Genomic DNA, 20,857 nt, shown 5'->3' with positions numbered 1-20,857 from the left:
AGGTGTGTAGTGGTGGTGTGAGTGATGTCTGATGAGACCAACATAGGCAAGGTTGCTGCGGGGTGGTGCAGGAGAAACCCTTTCAGGAGCTGCTGTGCCTGTAACAGTTGCTTAATTGGAAAAGCAAGAATCCTGATTTCAAACTTTGCCAGATTAGAAGTTTATAGAATGAATTATCTGATATCAATTTGAGCAGAAGACTATAACTTTCTTGTGAATTTAATTTGGTTGGATTTGAATATTAACTTTTTGTCTTCTTCAAGAGTAATGTATGCAGCTGCATATTGCACTTAGTCCAGCGGTAATCGTTATTTTTGTTATTCTCATAAGAGGTCATTAGTTGGAGACTCTGCTGAACATTTTATTCTCAAAAGAAAAATAGTAATGCAAGCAACAATGTTTTGCCAATCAACACTTATGTATCGGAGTTGCAATAACAAGCTTTTGTAAGGCTCAGTTCATTAACCATAGTCAACAGCAACCGATAAAAATATATCGGATAAGTCAGATAGGAGGCCCTCATTATTATGATTTATGTCGTTTCTAAAACTCCTAATTTGTAAACACACGCCAAAACGACAGAAAATACTTGGTAGATAGATATACTAGATGAGCAAACAAGTGGGGTTTAGCGGATAATTTTAGAGGCGAAACTATAAAAAAAGAATGCCTCCACGTTTAAACACCGCGATTCAATATATGCCTCTATGACTAGCATTTATTTTCGTTGAGCATTCTCGAAAACAAGCTAAAGGTGAGTGAGGCATTAACCGACAAAACACACAAACACACGTCTTTTCTCCCCCACAAATCCAAAACAAACAATACTACATAGGAACTCCAACAACCGTAAAATATAAACCAAAACCACAGTACCAACGAAAAAAAAAGTGAAGCGGACGAAAGACAGATATTGTGTGAAAGAAGGAGAAGTAAACCCCCTTATATATGGTCCTTGCAAAGCCCTAATGTTGGCTGTAAGTTGAAAAAATGGCTGAAACAGTCTACTTTTTAAATACTTATGGCCGTAATGGGCCTAGACAATCAGAGAAGTTAAGAAAATAAGCCTTTCTGCTCTACGGCCCATTTTAGAAAAAAAAGCATTTAAGCGTTGCCGGCCATGTCCTGTAATAAAAACCTTGTTTGCCCTAGAATCAATCACAGTCCCCCCGCCGGAACCAAGCAATTAGCAAACTGAAACAATGGCGGACGTAGTTCAGTACCGCCTCGAGCGGATGGTCGACGAGCTCGACGACCTAGAGCGCCGAGGAATCTTCACGCGTGACGAGATTTCCGAGATCGTGAAGCAGCGCCGCAAGTTCGAGTACCGTCTCAAGCGACCGAGCCCGCTCAAGCAAGACTTTATCGCCTACATCGACTACGAGTCTCAGCTCGACGAGCTCCGGAGGCTGCGGAGGAAGGCGGTGGCGGTTCAGTCCGGCGAGGAGAAGAAGAAGAAGAAGAAGTCGATTTCGGATTACGCGGGCGTGGCTAAGATTGTGGAGATTTATAGGCTTGCGACGAGGAGGTTCAAAGGGGATATCAGTCTTTGGTTTAAGTATCTCGAGTTCTGTAGGCAGAAGAGGAATGGGAGAATGAAGAAGGTACGATCCTTTGGTTATTGCTTAATGTTGTAAGAGTTCTAAATTAGGGTTTAGGGTTTGGGCTGTTTGATTAGGGCTTTTAGAAGCAATCTAAACCCATTGGTTATAAAAATGAAAGACTTCGTTGAGGGGCTTAAGGGTTTAGGGTTTAGGGTTTTGTAAAGTGTCATCCTTTTAGTCAAATTTAATTGAAGTTTTCTCATTTTAATTATTAGATATTTCATTTTCATTTTTCTGTATCAAATATATATATAGACCATAATCAACATAGAGAAAAAAATAAGAATAATAATAATAATCAAGATGGTTCTTCTACGGTGTTTTAGAATGATTCTTATCTTGTGCGATGTGTAGGTCTTGGCTCAAGTAATAAGGTTTCACCCGAAAGTGGCTGAAGTGTGGATATATGCTGCGGCGTGGGAGTTTGATCGGAACTTGAACGTTGCCGCAGCTCGTGCTCTTATGCAGAATGGTCTGAGAGTTTGTCCGAACTCCGAGGACTTGTGGGTGGAGTATCTGAGAATGGAGCTTACCTATCTGAACAAGCTGAAAGCTCGTAGAGTTGCACTTGGTGAGGGTGAAGGGAGTTTGGTTCGTGACAAGAAGAATGTTGAGGATGAACAATGGAAGGATGAGAATAAGGAGCTGTTTATGTCTTTAGATGATAAAGTGGAAAAGGACAAGGACGGCTCTGGTGTTGATGAAGATGAAGATGATGATGAGGATGCGAATGGGAGAGTTGATGTCTTTAAAGAAAAAGGATCTAATGTTCTTCAGGCTATTTATGGTGGAGCTGTTGAGGCTCTCCCTTCTAGTTTTGACTTGAGGAGGCGTTTTCTGGAGATTCTAGAGGCAACAGATTTGGCTCATTCTGATGATATCCGCAATACGATTCTTAGTGACCTTAAGCGTGATTTTTCCAGCGACCCTGAATACTGGAATTGGCTTGCGAGGAATGAAATGAGTGATTGTCTTAGCGTTGAGTTAGCGAATCCTCAAATGCAAAAGGCGATTCAGGTAAAACTCACCTTGACTTATGTGTATGCTTACAACTTGAGTTATATTCATTAACTGCTCAAGTCTGTTTAAGAGTGAATTATCTGAATCGAATCTTAGCCTTGATTCCGTACTCTTTTTGTTTCTTTGTTTGAACTTGAATAGGAAGAACACTGATTATGTTGAAGCTGTCGTAGCTTACTCGTGCGCATTCTGTTCAGACTTTACTAATAAAAGCACGATATCTGATAAGTTTTATGTCTTGTCTTCTGAACTCAGGTTTTTGAAGAGGGCTTGCAAACTATTACCTCAAGCTCTCTCTTTGAGATGTATATAAAGTTTCTGATGGAGGCTATTGAACGGTCAAATGGTGACGATGATGATATTTCATCTTCGTCTGATTCGACTGGGGAGTTCATTTTACATCTCATCAGTGTGTACAAGATAGCTGATGGAACCGGGTGTTTGACTGAGGAGCTCGCTGATGATTATGTCTCTCTCTACTTGAAACTGGGAAGGGCCGATGATGCTCTGAAGCTAGCAGAAAACCTTTGCTCTGGAAAATTTGCGGGATCAGCTAAGTTATGGCTTTCAAGAGTTTCCATCGAAACAAGATCACTTTCAAGTAACTCTACTCCTAGTAAGGCAGATTTGGAGTCAGTCTTTCAGCTCCTTTCAAACGCTTTGAAGAAAGTACCGATTGCAGAATCTGAGAGCTTGTGGCTTATGGTATGTGACTAAAACACCCTATTTTGTTGATATATAAACCAAAACTAATGAGAAAGCTTATTGTATTTTCAGGCATTTAAAATCTTTGCTCAGCAGAACAAATATTTTGACAAGCTTGTAGAGATGTCCATCCTATCGGTAGCCAAGGGCAATAACGGGTGCGACCCTGTGTTTTGTCTCGCATCCGTAGTGGTAAAACTTGTTCTTCAAGCAAAAGGAATCCACAGTGCAAGGGAGATATACAAGAGGTGAAATCATTACTCCTTTCACTTGAGTCTCACACACACACATGCCATTTTATTCTCATCACTGTTGCCTTAAAAAATTTACAGGTTCTTGGCTCTTCCACGTCCGGGTCTAGCTCTATACAAAGACTGCATTGAAATAGAGACTGATCTTGCATCACAAGGCGGTAAAGATTGTCTAAGAAACGTCCGGAAGCTTTATGATTCTGCTGTTGCAAGTTACAGTCAAGATGTGGAGCTGTGGAAAGATTACTACTCATTGGAGACAAAGGTACACGACAGATTCTCGACACCATGGGGCATATATCAAAATTTTGGCTTGTTGTGAAATGCTGTACTGACCCATGTTTTTTCTTTCTTGTGAGTATTGCAGATGGGAACGTCGGAGACGGCCAATGGTGTGTATTGGCGTGCAAGAAAGACTCTGAAGGAGTCTGCGGATTTCGTAGTTGGATCTTGATTTAATGTAGCTTTTTATTTTAGAGGAAACACAATGTTTGACCTGTTTTTTTTGTTTAAGTTATTTGTTTTTGTTCCATCAGAAATTACTTTTTGTTGTTGTAAAAGTGTTAATCGGTTGATTCAACACTTGCACACATTTTTGATACAAGCCATGTCGATGGCCCGAAGGATCTCTGTGTCTAGTTTCAATAGTTATATCAAATGTCTGGATCTATTATCATTATACCACCACTAATAGTTATAGCTAAATTTTTTGCCTTTCATAATTTTTAGCTATGGATTTCAAGAACTAACATAAAATAGAAGATTCGAAGAATAAAACCATGCGTATATATGCACGTGATATAATACGTTGAGACTAGTTACGAAGAGAAAATGATTTTGTCTTAGAAAATCAATTATTTAGTTTGTCAAACTAACTTGGTCGGTTATTAAAACCAAAAAGGCAGAGAAAAAAGTAGAAGAAAAAGGAAGAAAACCAACTTGGTCGGTTCTGCGAATGTCTTTTCAGAGGTGGAGACAAAAACAAAATATCATAAAAACTGAAAGATGAGTTTGACCAGTCACCTACCCGTAAGATTGAATACTATAATCAAGTATCATATATAAAGAAACTACTACATAATATATCACTAATTAAATAGGTTGGACGTTAATCCTTAGCCGCGGCTAGCCGACCATTACCAATACACCATCATCAAATTTAATCTATTCAGTTTGCCTTAACCTCGTCAATCTCATTAAAAATGGATATTTTCTACAGTCTCATCTTATCTTTTGAGCTTGTGACTTCATGACTTGTCCCATATAGCAAGCATGAAACAAATATCTTCCACCGTCCAAAAATAACAGATAATGTTTGTATCTGGTGTTTTCATGCGTCAACGTCTCGCTTTTAATATGCTGTTATGGTCTGGACCGGGGAATGAATTAGAGTGAAAGCAAAGTAATATTTTAAGGCATCTCTAACAAAAAGTTCTTAAAATGAAGTTTTCAATTTAAATCTAAATACACACACACACACACATATATATATATATATATATATATATATATATATATATATATATATATAATGTTTAATTATAATTATCTTCAAATTATGAATAAATCTTACAAAAATATTTAAAATAGAATTTTCTGGTTTGAATTTTTCATAATTTTAAAATATATCCAACACAATGAATGGGTGTGGAGTAAAAGCAAAGTAATAATTTTGAAGTAGTCAAACCGAAAGATGAGATATTTATAGCTAAATACAAAAGCTATGCCCCAAAGGTCTCATATATATAAACCCCATGGAGCACTTCTGTGTCTCAATATTCTTTGTTTTTCGTTAGCTCTCTCTCTTTCTCTTTGTTCCATACTCTCTGTTTGTGGCAAAGGCGTAAATCACTAGTGAAACAGAGAGATGGACTTTGACGAGGAGCTTAATCTCTGTACCACCAAAGGTAAAAATATAGACACTTCTTCTGGAGAAGCATCTTCAACAACGTCCCCAAGATCCATGAAGAAGATGAGAAATCTTGATCATCGACCTAAACCATATTTCTCATTCTCTTCTTCTTCTTCTAACTCCTTGGGAGCTTTCCCTTTTTCTCTGGATCCAACGTTTCATAATCATCAACAGCAACAACTAGGATATGTCCCGGTTAACCAACAACACGACCAGAAGCAAATGATCTCGTTTAGTCCCCAACAGCCGCAGCAGCAGTATATGTTCAAGTACTGGAGCGACACGTTGAATCTAAGCCCAAGAGGGAGAAGAATGATGATGATGAACCAAGAAAGTAGTGTTCAGCCGTACAGCGCAACCAAGCTTTACAGAGGAGTGAGACAACGTCAATGGGGGAAGTGGGTCGCAGAGATACGCAAGCCGAAGAGCAGATCACGTCTCTGGCTTGGTACTTTTGATACAGCCGAAGAAGCTGCCATGGCCTATGACCGTCAAGCTTTTAAATTGAGGGGTCATAACGCAACACTTAATTTTCCGGAGCGTTTTGTGAATAAGGAAGTTGAGCTTCATGATTCAGCTTGTGAGTCAAGTTCGTTGGATCAGAAACAAACCGAAACGCAGCAGCCAAACGAGGCTAACTTGGAGAGCAAGGAAGTATCGCTGAGTAGTGATGGTGGGTTAGAGGGAGGGATGGCTGAAGCGTGGTTCAATGCGGTTACATCGGGATGGGGTCCTGAGAGCCCTCTTTGGGATGATTTGGATAGTTCTCAGTTTTTACACAGCTCATCTTCTTGTCCCATGAAGCCCTTCTTTTGAAAAGGGGCATAACAATTTAGGTTATAGTTTAGGGTATTGCTCACTATCATTTGGATGGAGACAGTTTTTGTGATCTCCCATTCCATACATCAGTATCATTACTCATCATTTATATGTACGTGTGTGTGCTATTGATTTTCCTACATATATAGATGTCTCTTTTGTTCCTTGACCTTTTTTTTTGTTTTTGTTTCTTGGCCTTGAACAAGTTTATTTATTTGCACTGGAAAGAGTTAGCACGTCACATATTATCCAGAGGTTACATTGACCTCTGCCTCTTATACAAGACACTTGTACATCTGTGAATGTGTCTTTGAGTTTCTCCAAGAGTGCACTCTGGAGAAGCTTAAGGCAAGGACACCTCCAAAAGAACAAGAGCTCGAGGGTTTGATTTAATGGGCAAGAAGCAAGGCTCAAAAGTCTTAAGCCAGCATTCACTTAAGAAGAACTGAAGAAGCATGCTGGCTTGTATCAGCGTCTCGTTTAGCCCACTTTGCCTTGTTTGGTCGAATATAGAGAGAAGGTTGCGTAACATAGATATGGTATATCAAACAGTGTTACATGAATGAGTATTTGATTGAGATAAAAAATGTTTATGTATTCTGCCAGTCGGAATAGAGACCTCTGGATCCAGGGCGATGCGTTAATTTTTCGAAAACTCGAAAGTCTTCTTTACTAATCTTGTAATCATCGCATGATCTTTCTTCGTTCTTTAGTTTAACTTGTACAAAATTGTGAATCACTTCTCAATAACTCACTATCATTTCACTACTCTAACTAAAACACATTTAATTTTGGAGTTATGGATATGTAAAGAAAAATATAAATGCATTTTGATGACATAGATAACTAAATCAAAATTTTAAATCTTTTCATATATCACAAACCGAAATGTTACAAATTTAACATCATTAAGCATGACTGTGGTGAAAGCCTCATCCATACTTTTGGACTATCAGTTTTGTGTTGTAAGCATGTTCCCTTGTCCATGATGTAAAATCTCTAATATCACAGTTTCATCAAGTGGCAGTTGTTGTTTCCAAGGCTCTCCTTCCATTCTCATGTATGCTTGCTTCGCAACACCTTTCTTAATTTCAAACAGAATTTGGTTTGCCTATATATGTACACACACGTGACACGACTTATAATGTGCACTTTACTCCCCTTTTGTTTGGTTTTTGTCACTTAATATTCACCTGAGCAAGTCTGGTTCCATGACCATTTGGAGCGAGGGGAACAAGACCATGCCACGCATTTCTTTTCGATCAGTCCATCATCTGGAGTTAGGCTTCTCTGTTGAGAAATCACAAAGAAACAAAAGCCATTTATTTCTAATGGGATTACTGAAGCAATATGAAGAGAATGTTAATACTATCACATTATTTCTTTGGATTTGGTGTTCCCCAAGGATTTTGTCCTCTAGAAAAGCTAGGAAGATTCAAACATACGATGGACCTGATATTGCCAGAACAAACCATTATTTATATGAGCCCAATGCTTCATTTAATTTCATAGGCCACTTTAGGTTGTGTCTCAAAGTTTATCTTACATATATTGCTTTTCCCAAGCCCATGACTACGAAAAAGAAAAACTGGATTTATTGTCGACAAGTTTTCTTGCTTCCCTCGTATATCTATTATCCAATCCTAGGAGGCTTTTTCTTGTAATGAAAACTGGATTTACGCAAAAGAAGAGGAAAAAAGACAAGAACCCACGCAAACATGCAAAACAAGGTAAATTTAGGAATTATTATTATTATTTTTTTTTTTTGGAATAATTTTTTTTTTTTTCTTAACCAAATAACGTGAAAAACCACCCCAAAGCACATTTGAATAATTATAAAGGAACTTTTGAATTTTTTTAATAATATTTTTCCTTCAAAACATTTTTATGCTGAATTGAAACAGTATAATACAAAATTCACATGCAGCTGTTATTGTTTGATTTCTGTAGTTAGACTAATAAATTGTGTATCTAATTCTTAAGAAATCACAGTTAAATAGAAAAAATAACAAAATAAATTCTCATAAATTTAAAACAAAATTAGTAAATTAGAGAAATTGAGAAATTATCTACAGTGAGACAAAATAGGTTATTTTGCTGTAAAAATTGAAAGTTGAACAATGAGCTTGTTATTAATTTTTTCACCGAAATAAAATAATAACTTATTTTGTAATAGTTTGGAGCTTCTAAAATTATGATGATTTGATTGTGCAAAAAAAATTTGAACAACACACAATCTTATTTTGGGAAATTTAAAAATATTAGATTAAACTCCATTTCTGTTAGATAGTGTCTTTTTTAATTTTAAAGAAAAAATAACAAAATAGTAAAATACTAGAAATAGTCATATCTAAAGAAAACTGGATTTTCACAACAGAAGAAGAAAAAAAAGACTGAGGTAAACATTCAAAATAAGGTTAATTATGATTTTTTGTTTATTTTTTTCATAACAAAACTCCAAGAAAAACTACACAAAAGAACTTCATATCTTTTTTTGGAAATTTTTTTCCTTAAAAATTTAAGAAGATCAAGAGCTGATAATCTTGTGGCCTAGAAGGGCCCAATAAACCAAAATTTATTTTTACACGTGGACCGATAATAGTTTTGAGCCAGCCCCCTCCTAGATAAAAGCAATTTGATATCAAATCTATGAGGCTTGGGTGAAAATCTCAGTTAGATGATGAATTATAGTGCAAGCATTATATAATTGGTTAAAGACAGAAAAAAAAGAGATAGCTATTGAGATGAAGTTGGTGATGAGGTGTTAAAGAAACGAGAGGCTAGAAATGTACTTAGCCTCAAAACACTCTTAAGGAGGAATATACAAGAGCTCGCTCGCACCACCTTATCCTATCCTCTCTTTCCCTCTCTAAATCTCTCCATCTTTATTTTCTCGATCAGTATTTGGCTCCCCTCCTCGTTGTCACTAGCACCACAAAGTCTCTTTTGTGCACACACACTCACCTCCTATTCTCTCTCCTATCTTCTTCTATCATTCATCTCTACTTATTCACACACACTTAATTCCTCTGGGAAGTATATGTAATTCATTCCGGGTTTTGTAACTTCAATTATAAGTTTTATGTCCATTGGTAATGGCTCCTAAAGCTGGGAAAACAAAGCCACACAAGAGTAAAGGAGATAAGAAGAAGAAGGAAGAGAAAGGTTGTAATTCATTTTGGTTCCTTCTTCTCTCACAATGACAAGTCAAATTTTTCTTTCCCATCTCTTTTTTTTTTCGTTAACAAAATCATAAAAAAATTGTGTGGTTGTGCAGTTCTGCCCATTGTCATTGAGATAAGTGTTGAAACACCAGACGAATCCCAAGTGACTCTCAAGGTTTGAGCATATACTAACATTTGATTGAAGAATATATACGAAATTGTGTTAAATAATAACTCAAGGGATACAATTCTCTCAAGGTGATGATGTTTGTTGTTTTGAAGGGAATCTCTACGGACAGAATCTTAGATGTGAGGAAGCTCTTAGCAGTCCATGTTCAGACATGCCACTTAACCAACTTTTCTCTCACCCACCAGGTTTGTCTTTTTTTTTCTAACACTTTACTAAAACTGGTATGCAGTCCATGTTTTGGTAATGGTGGTCCCGGTAAGGTGTTGCGTAGGCCCAAAACAAGTATGTTTATAGTTACCGCGTAAAAAAACAGATGGGTTCTTTCTCTGCTGCAGGTGCGTGGTACTAGACTCAAGGATTCCGTTGACATCGTATCGCTCAAACCCTGCCACCTCACCATCGTCGAAGGTAACTATCCTGATCTAACGGCTCACATCTCTTCAACTAGACTAACTTAGCGTAGAATCACCACAGAGGATCATCTTTATTTATTTAATTTTTAAAATCGCAGAGGATTACACGGAGGAGCAAGCCACCGCGCACATACGGCGGCTCCTCGACATCGTCGCTTGCACCACCGCCTTCGGTCCGTCGAAACCGCCGGTATCCCGCGCATCTCCCAAGGAATCAGGTTCGAACGATGATGCCGGCGATTCGGGTTCCAATCTCAGCCCTAAATCGGAGAAGAAACTCGTCGTCGTCGGCGGCGGCGGCGGATGTGAGGCTTCTCAGGCGGCGGAAGGCGGGGAGAAGGGAGAAATCAACATGTCTCCACCGATTCGTCTCGGTCAATTCTACGAGTTCATCTCCTTCTCCCACCTCACTCCACCCATCCAATGTGAGTTTCCTCTTCTCTAATTTCGTCAACCTTCTGAGTTTGTTAAATGTTAACTCCCGTTTTCTTAACTGCTTCCAGATATCAGAAGGTCTGTTCGTCCATCGATAGAAGATAAAGGAGAAGATGATCTCTTCCAAGTCGATGTAAGGACTCTTCTTTGACTTGGGGTTCAAGAAACTTTGGTTTACACTCCGTTGGTATCAAATGTAGGTTAAAGTTTCAAGTGGGAAGCCTATCACTGTTGTTGCATCAAGAGGAGGTTTTTTCCCAGCTGGGAAACAGCAGCTTCTGTGTAATTCTTTGGTTGAGCTGCTGCAACAGATAAGCAGGCCATTTGATGCGGTGAGTTTTGATTATTATAAAGGTTTTAACTCTTTTTTTTTTTTCGGTTTTGTTTTCTGATCGTTGGTATTGTTGTGGCTGCAGGCTTATGACGCTCTTATGAAAGCTTTCATTGAGCATAATAAAGTAAGTAAAAGCTACTTCCTATGCTATGTTGTGGTTTTCAAATATTTGATAATTGTTTATTGTGTGATTCAGTTTGCCAACCTTCCTTATGGTTTCCGGGCAAACACTTGGGTAGTTCCTCCGGTTGTTGCGGATAGCCCTTCTACTTTTCCGTCGCTTCCAGTGGAGGATGGGACGTGGGGAGGAGACGGTGGGGGAGCAGGCCGGTCTGGTGGTAAGCATGAGGGAAGAAAGTGGGCTGTGGATTTTGCGGTTTTGGCAGCAATGCCTTGTAAAACATCTGAAGAGAGACAGGTTCGAGATAGGAAGGCCTTTCTACTCCACAGCCTATTCGTCGACGTTTCAGTTTCCAGAGCAGTGGAAATGATAAAGAATGTAGTGGAGAGTAATCAACGCTCATTGAAGGATCCTGCTGCGTTGGCTTTCCATGAAGAAAGAGTAGGTGATTTGATCATAAGGGTGGCTAGAGATGATCCTGATGGGAGTGCCAAGCTTGACCGAAAGAGTGATGGGACTCGTGTTCTAGAGATCTCTCAGGAAGAACTTGCGCAGAGGAATTTACTTAAAGGGATCACTGCTGATGAGAGTGCAACGGTTCATGTAATTTTGTTATAGCTTGGCCTAATATTTTTTTTGGGGATAGTCTTGTTGGATTTGTATCTGAGATTTACTCTAATCATATAGGATACGTCTACCTTGGGTGTGGTAGTTGTCAGACATTGTGGTTTCACAGCCATTGTAAAGGTTTCTGCTGAATACCCCATGGAAGGGGGCCAAATCCCACATGATATCGACATCGAAGACCAATCAGATGGAGGTGCAAATGCACTGAATGTAAATAGGTAAAAAAATCTTTGCACTGCTTAACATGTCTTTTTTGGCATAAGATTTTTCGATTTTGCAATAGTAAGTACTTAGCAAGTTTTTACTTGAATATCCTTTTCAGCCTGAGAACTCTATTGCACAAGTCGTCAACGCCCTCCAACGTAGCGCAGAAATCACCAAATGCAGACTCGGAACAAATACATGTGGCTAAGTCCCTTGTGAGGAAAGTATTTGAGGATAGTCTGCAGAAATTGGAGACTGAACCCTCAAGAATTACCAAGCCTATAAGGTGGGAATTAGGAGCTTGTTGGGTGCAGCATCTGCAAAATGAAGCTTCTAGTAAAAGTGAGTCTAAGAATACTGAAGATGCTAAGCCTGAACCAGCTGTTAAGGGTCTTGGAAAGCAAGGTGCACTGCTAAAGGAGATAAAAAGGAAGATTGATGTGAAAGCTAACAAGACTGAACAGGGAAAGGATGCCCTGGCTAGCACGGTTGACAATGACAATAAATCAGAAGCTGATGATCAGAAGGAACTCGAGAAACAAAATCAGGAAATGGAAAAGATGTGGAAAGAACTGGTGACAGAAGCTGCATATCAGCGTCTTAAAGAATCAGAAACTGGTTTTCATCTCAAGGTTTGTTTTTCTCCCCAGCTGATAACATATCATATTCGAGGCTAGTAGTATGCAATGACAATACATCTCTGGTTATCTACTTAACCTAGTTTTTCTTTATGAATCTTACCTTGTGTACTCTCTCTCCATGAACCTACCCTGCAGTCACCCAGAGAGCTGATTGAAATGGCCCGTAAATACTACACTGACACCGCTCTTCCAAAACTGGTGAGTTCCTTGGAATTTTATTTTCCTCTTTAGTAATATTCCTCAGATCCTTATGAACTTCGGCTTGATACATTGCAGGTTGCAGACTTTGGATCTCTTGAACTCTCACCCGTCGATGGGAGAACTTTGACAGACTTTATGCACACCAGAGGCTTACAAATGCAGTCCTTGGGGAGAGTGGTAAACATTTATTTTCATAGTCTTTTGTACCTATTCCTCAAACAAAGTGCTCCACATCTTTCAGGAATAATTTTTTTCTCCTTCCATCTTAGGTTGAGCTGGCTGAAAAGCTCCCTCATGTGCAATCTCTTTGTATTCATGAAATGATTATTCGGGCATACAAGCATATACTGCAGGCTGTTATAGCAGCTGTTGAAAACACTGCTGATGTGGCCATCTCAATAGCAACATGCTTAAATGTTCTATTGGGAACACCGTCTGACACTGAAAGTGAAAATGATGAGAAAATAAAATGGACTTGGGTTGAAACGTTCATTTCCAAGAGGTTTGGATGGGACTGGAAGCATGAAGGCTGCCAGGAACTGAGGAAATTTTCCATCCTCAGAGGACTGTCACACAAGGTTTGCCCCTCTCAGTTATTATTTTCTTTTAATTGCCGACAAACTAACCTTTGATTCTCGTCTGTTACTTCACTTATTGGTTTAGGTTGGACTGGAGCTTGTTCCTAAGGACTATGAGATGGACACGTCAAGTCCATTTAAGAAGTTGGATATCATCAGTATGGTTCCTGTATATAAGGTGCATAGCTATCTTACTCTCGTAATAGGCCATAAAAAGGTAATATTTAAGTGGCTAAAAAGTACTGCTTTGTCTGTGCAGCATGTAGCATGTTCATCCGCCGATGGACGCACTTTGTTGGAATCATCCAAAACATCCTTAGATAAAGGCAAACTTGAGGATGCTGTCAATTATGGTACCAAGGTATAACGATATCTTTCTCACTCCTTTTATATACTAACCATATAATGAAGCTCTTGACTAGTCTGACTACAATGCTCCCTTCTTTGCATGCTAGCATACACTTACCGAGTAGGCATTTTTAGCACCATGTAAATATTGAACCAGCCGCATCCCTCCATACTGTTACTGACAGTTTCCGTCATTGAATGTATTCATCTTTGTTCGAACTGAATAAGATGGTTGATATTCTGGGGTGACTTTATAGGCATTGGCGAAGCTTGTAGCAGTTTGTGGCCCATATCATAGAATGACCGCTGGAGCATATAGTCTTCTTGCTGTTGTGCTGTATCATACTGGGGACTTTAACCAGGTATTCAGTTTGAAAGAAATCGGGATTGTCTCCAAGGCATCGCTCAGTTCATCTAACCAGTTTTCACTTTTTTCAGGCTACCATTTATCAGCAGAAAGCACTCGACATAAATGAAAGGGAACTTGGACTTGATCACCCAGACACAATGAAAAGCTACGGCGACCTGGCCGTCTTCTATTATCGTCTTCAGCACACAGAGTTAGCTTTGAAGTATGTCTCTGCCTTTCCAAAAGCCAAAGCCGAAAAATTATATTTCCCCGATTAGCTAACATGTTATTCTTGTTGTAGGTATGTTAACCGTGCATTGTACCTTCTACATCTAACATGTGGACCATCACATCCAAATACTGCTGCCACTTATATTAATGTAGCGATGATGGAAGAAGGTTTGGGGAATGTCCATGTGGCTTTAAGATACCTTCATGAAGCGTTGAAATGTAACCAGCGACTACTTGGAGCTGATCATATCCAGGTTAGTTTTCTTAAGCAAGGACTTGATAAATAGTTGGCTGTAAGTCAGACCGGATTCAAAGTTAATAGTTAAATCCTCAGACCGGATTCAAAGTTAATAGTTAAAACCTCACCTCCCATGCGAGTAAGGCTTAATCAGCAAATATTACTGTGGAAGCAAAATGAAGCGCTTAAAGAAAAATTTACTTATCTTACGTTTTTGTCAGACTGCTGCAAGCTACCATGCCATTGCTATTGCTCTTTCTCTGATGGAAGCATACTCCTTGAGCGTCCAACATGAGCAGACTACTCTACAGATTCTACAAGCAAAATTAGGCCTTGAAGATCTCCGGACACAGGTGCTCAATTAGTTACAATGTACATGGAGTTTCACTTTAAAAGTTTCTTACACTCCAGAACTATGTTAGGATGCGGCTGCGTGGCTTGAGTATTTTGAGTCTAAAGCTCTAGAACAGCAAGAAGCTGCACGAAATGGTACTCCCAAGCCAGACGCCTCTATTTCCAGCAAAGGCCATCTCAGGTATTTTAATAATTTTTCTTTTACATGTTTTCAGCAGTGTTTACAAATTGGACTACCAAATATGAAGATTTAAAATGCATAGTGCAAATTTATTTCTTGTGTAAACTCTGGTCCTGAGTATGTAACCCATGAGCTTTCGTCCCAATAACAGTGTATCAGACCTGCTGGATTATATAACCCCGGATACGGATCTCAAAGCAAGGGATGCCCAAAGGAAAGCTCGCCTGAAGGTCATTTGCCTTCTGATGACTTAGTCCATGTTTTTATTGAACTGCTCTCACTAATAAGTTGTGTGACAGATATTTTGATGGAAATGTTGATTCAGGTCAAGGGAAGACCAGGACAAAGTCCAGGACCTGTGTCAGAAGAAAATCAGAAAGATGATGAAAGTCTGACTCCGACTCCTATAACTGGGGAGAGTTCAAGTGATAAAGAGAATACATCCGAAGCAAAACCTGAAGAAACAAAGGTTGAGAAACGTGATATGGAACCTCAAGATCTGGTGACGCTGGTTAATGTAGAGGCCACGGCTCAAGAGGACGACTCCTCTGACGAAGGATGGCAAGAAGCTGTCCCGAAAAATCGTTATCCTTCTGGGCGTAGAACCCGTCCCAGCCTGGCAAAGCTGAACACAAACTTCACGAACGTGAACCAGCAGACATCAAAAAGCAGAGGAAAACCCACCAATTTCGCGTCCCCAAGGACTAGTCCAAATGAGATTTCGATATCTGCTGCTGGTTCTACTTCCCAGCACGCCAAGAAGGCTTTGAAGAGCCCGAGTTTGAATAAAAAGCAACACAGTACCAATATAGTGGGAGAAAAGAAGCCAGTTAGCAATAAATCCGCCACCGAACAGATCAACAAGGCAACTCCTATGGTGAGTCCGGTGACTGTCAAAGCTGGGAAACTGTTTTCCTATAAGGAGGTTGCACTGGCACCCCCCGGAACTATTGTGAAAATAGTTGCGGAGCAGTTGACAGAAGAAACAACTGCCCCAGAGACATTGGACGCGGCAAAAGTTGCAGTAGATGGTCCTGAGAAAGTTAAGGCTGAGGAGGTTGAGAGTGAGAGTAAGCATGAGGCTACAGAAACGGAAACGAAAAATGCTGATGGTAATGAACAAGGAGTTGCTGTTGGTGGATCAAAGTTGATGAGTGCACAAGAGGATATCAAGGCTGAAAAGGCAGGAGAAGAAGGGTCTCCAACAAAGACAGCGGTTTCAGACGCAAGTCAAGGAATGTCTGAAAGTGTACAAACAGCAAAAGATTCAAATGGAAGTGGACCAGTAATAGGAGTGAAGCAACATATGGATGTGTCTGATGCTGAAGCCAGAGCAGTAGATGGTGAAACTGAAGATCTGCCTAATGCAGACTCAAGTCCAAAGTCACCAGGAGAAAAGCAAGAGGCATGCGAGGCACAAAAAGAGATGAGCAAGAAGCTCTCTGCTTCTGCTCCACCCTATACCCCAACGACCATTCCAATTTTTGGGTCGATTACTGTTCCAGTGTTCAACGACCATGTGGGTATCCTCCCCTCCCCACCGAATATTCCACCAATGCTTCCTGTAAACCATCTCCGCAGGTCAGCTCCTCATCAGTCTGTAACAGCTCGAGTTCCCTACGGGCCTAGGCTTTCAGGTGGTGGCTACAACCGATCTGGAAACAGGGTCCCTCGTAACAAACCAAGCTTCTCCATTAGCCCTGAGTCCAATGGCGAGGCTAATCAGTTCATTGGGCCAAGAATAATGAACCCTCATGCGGCTGAGTTCATACCGAGTCAACCATGGGTTTCTAACGGATATCCAGTGTCACCAAACGGCTATCTTGTATCACCAAATGGGACGGAAATAACACAGAATGGGTACCCGTTGTCGCCAGTAGCAGGTGCATATCCGTGTAACATACCCGCACAGCCTCAGAACGGACATATTACACCTGCACCACTGGCTTTAGAAGAGTTACCTGGTACCGAAAGCGCCGAGGAGAAGAGTGGAGGCGAAGAAGAGAAGAAAGCTGCAGAGGATGGAGAAGTCACTGTACAAGAAAGTAAAGAAACGCCTGAAAATGGACAGTCGGCAGTAGGCGAAGAGAAACCCACAGAAGAAGAGGATATCTAACGGGAATTGAAGTAGTTTTCTGTCATTGAAGTATTGACATGACACCGAGGGCTAAAGGAATGGAGATAAACTTGGCTTTATGGATGAGGTAGAGGTAAACCAATCATAGTTGGGCATGAGAGTCGAGGAAACCATTTCTACCTTTGAATGGTTTGTGTTTCAGCACAGAATCAAGACTCGTGGCTCCTCTGCTTTAACAAACTTTACTCCTCCTGCATTCAGTTTTTTTTTTCTTTTTTTCTTTTTGGTTTCCATAGCTGAGAACTTAAAAATATTCAAGACCTTGAGGAGCCTCCTGAATAAACATTTCTTCTTTTTGTTTGTTAGTGTTTTGATAACTATGAAAAAAAAGAAACTATGACTATATGATATCTATCATCGTTCCCTGCCCCCACGGTCTTCACCATACGCTTATCTTTCCTGCAGGTTGACAAGTGGAATGAGCAGAGGGAGACTGGAACTTTCCCTGGTTCGGACATATAACCACACTCTTGTTTCATTTTATGTCTGAGACCTAACTGTCCTGTGGATGATCATCAAAATCTAACACAGTCTTTTGTTTGAGCGTTTCTTTGGTTGATCAAATATAACACAATGGAAGATATTCTTTGCGATTAATTAATAAATGATTTTCGAGTTTTCACAGAGCTGACAAACTTGGACATGGGAATAACATATTCCAATTCTTGAGTCAATTTTGTCAATCCTAACAGTTTGAAGGTGTGATCTTCAAATGATTTTCGTTGAGACAAAAAGCTACTTGAGAGTAATTACTTGTTAACCTGTTTTAACGTAAAGAATTGTCTTATTCCGTAAAGAGCAAGCAAAGATGGTTTAGTGTAGCAAACAAACTTCTCGGAATCCTCAACTTCTTCCTCTTTCTTGTTTTGTCTAACTTCCACTTGTTCACACACAAACGAGAGGACTGTAACGCCTGGGACAACAAACTAGGAACTCTATGCTACAACTGCCAAACTTGCAAAGCCGGTATGCTCGGCAACCTCAGAAACTCCTGGTAAAACGTGGCTCAGGTCAACGTTGTTATCCTCATATTCCTCATTAGACCCTCTTATGTCTGTGTAAGGTTCCATTTCAATCTATTTTCTCTCTTTAAATATGCAACATATTATTAACCAAGTGTTCCAACAGCACTTGCTTTTGTTCCATTTTTATTGTTGTCATCTAGAAACTGACTTGTTATAGAAGTTACATGAGAAGAGGTTCTGAGAGCTCTGAACTACGAAAAGCCTTATCACCAATCAAAAGTTGAGATAGATTGGTATGATCATCTTGCAACTTCATTTCTGTTGCTTCTTCTTGATAGTCTTCGGATTTTCCCCAGAGAACAATGTAGAGGCCAAGGATGATAGCCAAAGCCCCCAGCAAGCTGAAAAAAAAAACGAACAAAGCAGATAAAAGTTGTGAAGTGAGCTTGAGAACAAAGAGAGGGCAGTAAGAAAAGAGACCGATATGGTGTACCTTCCGAGGTACGTCTGTTCTCTTAAGTACAGAGCACCGAAGAAAGTGATAATGACCGTTGAAAGAGGACTGAAGAGAGCGGAGAAAAGAGGTCCTTTCCGCGACACACACCAAGCTTGTAAAAAGAAAAACACAGCCAACTGGAGTCCAGAGTATACACAGCACGAGAGCTTCAATGAGGAATCAAGCTTCCAAGAATGTAAGTCTGTGTTGCCTAAGGCGAGAGCCATGAGGAAAGAGGCTATGGTGGCCATGAAACAAGTCCAGGAGGTAGTGTACAAGTGATCAGGACAATGAACAGATATGTTAACCTGGAGGATCAACCAGGAGGACCAAGCGAAGGTGCTAATAAGAAGAAAATAGCAGCCTAGTAACCAGGTTGTGTTGTCTTGGTTCAACAGGGCGTTGAGCAGTTTAGGTCCTCTTAGAAAAGTCATTGCCATGGCTCCTCCCACACAGACACATGTTCCTATTACTTTTGCAACACTTTTCAAACTTCTCTTCATCCTCTCAAATCTGAAACGAATACATCCATTTAACCAGAGGAGGATCTAGAAAATGATATAATATGGGCATAATATATAAATATTAAATATTTTTATTAATTTAATTAATTATATTTTTTCAAATTACATTAATTTTTTAGAAAATTTACATTAATTCTTAAATTCATAAAAGAAAAGAGAAACAATTATAAAAAGGAAGAATAGATACCACAATATTAGGTACCACAAAACCAAAAGTAAAAAAGAAAAAATATTGTAGGAGTGACTAAGAGCATCATCAACGGTGGTTGCTACAAAAGGGGTGCTTAAAAATTTAAATTTTATTTTTATTTTTTTCTTTGTGATTTAAAAAAAGAATTAATAAAAAGACCAGTAGCGGACCACCACGTGTTAATGGGGCCCGCAAAAACACCAAACACCAACGCTTAACTAAGCGTTTTTCTTCTTCTGTTTCTTCTCTTTCCTTCTTTTTTTTAATTAAAATATTCATAAGCCACCATTAAACCACTAGGGTTAATGGTGCTCTAAAAGCATTTTAAAAATTGAAAGAATAGAAGTCAGAAGAGGTGATTGAACGTGACGGGGTGTGGACCGTGTGGCACCATAGGTATGAATCAGCCAAGGCGTCCAATATGCTACTAACTACACAAACAAAACTATATTCGGAGCATATAGCACGTGCACATCGCTTCTATGCGTGGATGTGCCCCTGCATATATAACTATTATATGAACCCACTCACCCAACAATGATGGAGATGATGAAGGTGGCGGCAGGAACAAGATTGGTCGTGCCAGAAGCCATGGATGAAGAAGACAAGTCAATCCCTGCAAAATAAGCGTTCTGATTCACAGTCCCACCAAGAATAGCTGTGAAAGCCACCCACCAAAGGCCTCTTACTCCCAGAGAAGGTTTGCTTGCTTTCCTCCTATTTTTACCATTCACAAAAACACACACATCGAAGTGGGTTTTCAACTTTCCACTGCAAGTCTTGATGATATGTAAATTGATACATAATATTACTTGCTTTAGTCAGTTCTAAGCATAGCCAGATGAACCATTCACTGATGTCCTCCAAAAGATTAACAGCTAATATGTATATAATATTAGACCATTGATTAAATTAAATATATGTATTGCTAGTTTACTAATTGTTTCAGGTTTCATGAATTTCAGGGCAACCTCTACGTGTTCATTTCCAACCAATTGTTATTTTTTGCCGCTATAATAGTATTTAAAGGTAAAATTAATCTACTCTACTTCTATTTTTTCTTTCTAATAGTAATAGAAATTACTATTTTTTCTTCTATTTATAGAGTAAAAAATTATATTTTTATTTTTATTGCAGAGGTAAAAATAGCAAAATAAATTGGAAATGATCTTATATGTACCAGAGTTGATCTATTTGAAAATTTAGGAATATGTATACATGGATGTTTATTTCAGTTACTGTTACTGGTAGATATTCTTGTGATCTTCGCAATCAAATTTCAATATGTTACATCAAACACAAACTTACCGAGAAAAGAAGAAAGAGATGGGACAGATGAAGAGCGTAGCAATGGCTTGACGGTAAACGACGAAAACGGCAGGACTGAGTCCTTCCATGAAAGCAGCTTTGGTGAAGAGTGCAACTCCTGCCGCTGTAAACTGCAGCAGCACTAACGTCATTGCTGGCTTGTATTTCTCCATCTCCATCTCTCCTGCACCTCTCTCTAATTATGACTTTATTTGGGACATTCTATATCTTTGAATAACGCATAAGCTTCATTTTTGTGACCTATTTAAAGGAAAAAAAACTAGAGAAAATATGATACTTGTTAAGATTTACATCAT

At 39.3% G+C, this 20,857-nt stretch overlaps 5 protein-coding genes across 6 annotated transcripts; 3 read left to right on the top strand and 2 right to left on the bottom strand.

The window, feature by feature from the left end:
• The first annotated feature begins 1,130 nt into the window (after nt 1-1,130).
• On the top strand, nt 1,131-4,126 carry LOC108823015 (uncharacterized). The gene is made up of 6 exons (XM_018596243.2): nt 1,131-1,604; nt 1,959-2,621; nt 2,880-3,329; nt 3,402-3,577; nt 3,662-3,845; nt 3,948-4,126. Exons 1-6 carry the CDS (start codon nt 1,203-1,205, stop codon nt 4,032-4,034), a joined length of 1,962 nt encoding a protein of 653 aa, XP_018451745.2. The 5' UTR covers nt 1,131-1,202; the 3' UTR covers nt 4,035-4,126.
• A 1,198-nt stretch (nt 4,127-5,324) lies between these two features.
• LOC108819405 (ethylene-responsive transcription factor ERF054) lies at nt 5,325-6,475 on the top strand. The gene has a single exon (XM_018592436.2). The coding sequence runs from the start codon at nt 5,448-5,450 to the stop codon at nt 6,306-6,308; it is 861 nt and encodes a 286-aa protein (XP_018447938.1). The 5' UTR covers nt 5,325-5,447; the 3' UTR covers nt 6,309-6,475.
• Nucleotides 6,476-9,081: 2,606 nt separating this feature from the next.
• LOC108822371 (protein REDUCED CHLOROPLAST COVERAGE 2) lies at nt 9,082-17,355 on the top strand. Of its 2 annotated transcripts, XM_018595428.2 has the most exons (23): nt 9,084-9,476; nt 9,589-9,650; nt 9,758-9,850; nt 10,001-10,073; nt 10,177-10,503; nt 10,582-10,646; nt 10,714-10,845; nt 10,930-10,971; nt 11,044-11,571; nt 11,656-11,813; nt 11,918-12,431; nt 12,576-12,638; nt 12,717-12,818; nt 12,911-13,219; nt 13,305-13,397; nt 13,479-13,580; nt 13,825-13,929; nt 14,006-14,139; nt 14,218-14,401; nt 14,607-14,738; nt 14,808-14,920; nt 15,072-15,150; nt 15,246-17,355. In XM_018595428.2, exons 1-23 carry the CDS (start codon nt 9,407-9,409, stop codon nt 17,034-17,036), a joined length of 5,271 nt encoding a protein of 1,756 aa, XP_018450930.2. In that variant the 5' UTR covers nt 9,084-9,406; the 3' UTR covers nt 17,037-17,355. The 2 variants fall into 2 exon arrangements, with proteins under 2 accessions (XP_018450929.2, XP_018450930.2); XM_018595427.2 differs by having other exon boundaries at nt 9,082-9,476; nt 13,305-13,580.
• Nucleotides 17,356-18,301: 946 nt separating this feature from the next.
• On the bottom strand, nt 18,302-19,082 carry LOC130499220 (WAT1-related protein At4g28040-like). Its single transcript, XM_056993259.1, has one exon. The coding sequence runs from the start codon at nt 19,019-19,021 to the stop codon at nt 18,335-18,337; it is 687 nt and encodes a 228-aa protein (XP_056849239.1). The 5' UTR covers nt 19,022-19,082; the 3' UTR covers nt 18,302-18,334.
• Nucleotides 19,083-19,759: 677 nt separating this feature from the next.
• LOC108821554 (WAT1-related protein At4g28040-like) lies at nt 19,760-20,719 on the bottom strand. Its single transcript, XM_018594559.2, has 2 exons — nt 20,541-20,719; nt 19,760-19,949 (listed from the first exon to the last, which is right to left on the bottom strand). Exons 1-2 carry the CDS (start codon nt 20,717-20,719, stop codon nt 19,760-19,762), a joined length of 369 nt encoding a protein of 122 aa, XP_018450061.2.
• Nucleotides 20,720-20,857: the final 138 nt, after the last annotated feature.

This window comes from Raphanus sativus, chromosome 8, assembly GCF_000801105.2.
Source record: "Raphanus sativus cultivar WK10039 chromosome 8, ASM80110v3, whole genome shotgun sequence".
NCBI classification, from domain to species: domain Eukaryota; kingdom Viridiplantae; phylum Streptophyta; class Magnoliopsida; order Brassicales; family Brassicaceae; genus Raphanus; species Raphanus sativus.
This window is presented reverse-complemented; position numbering and strand designations above follow the sequence as displayed.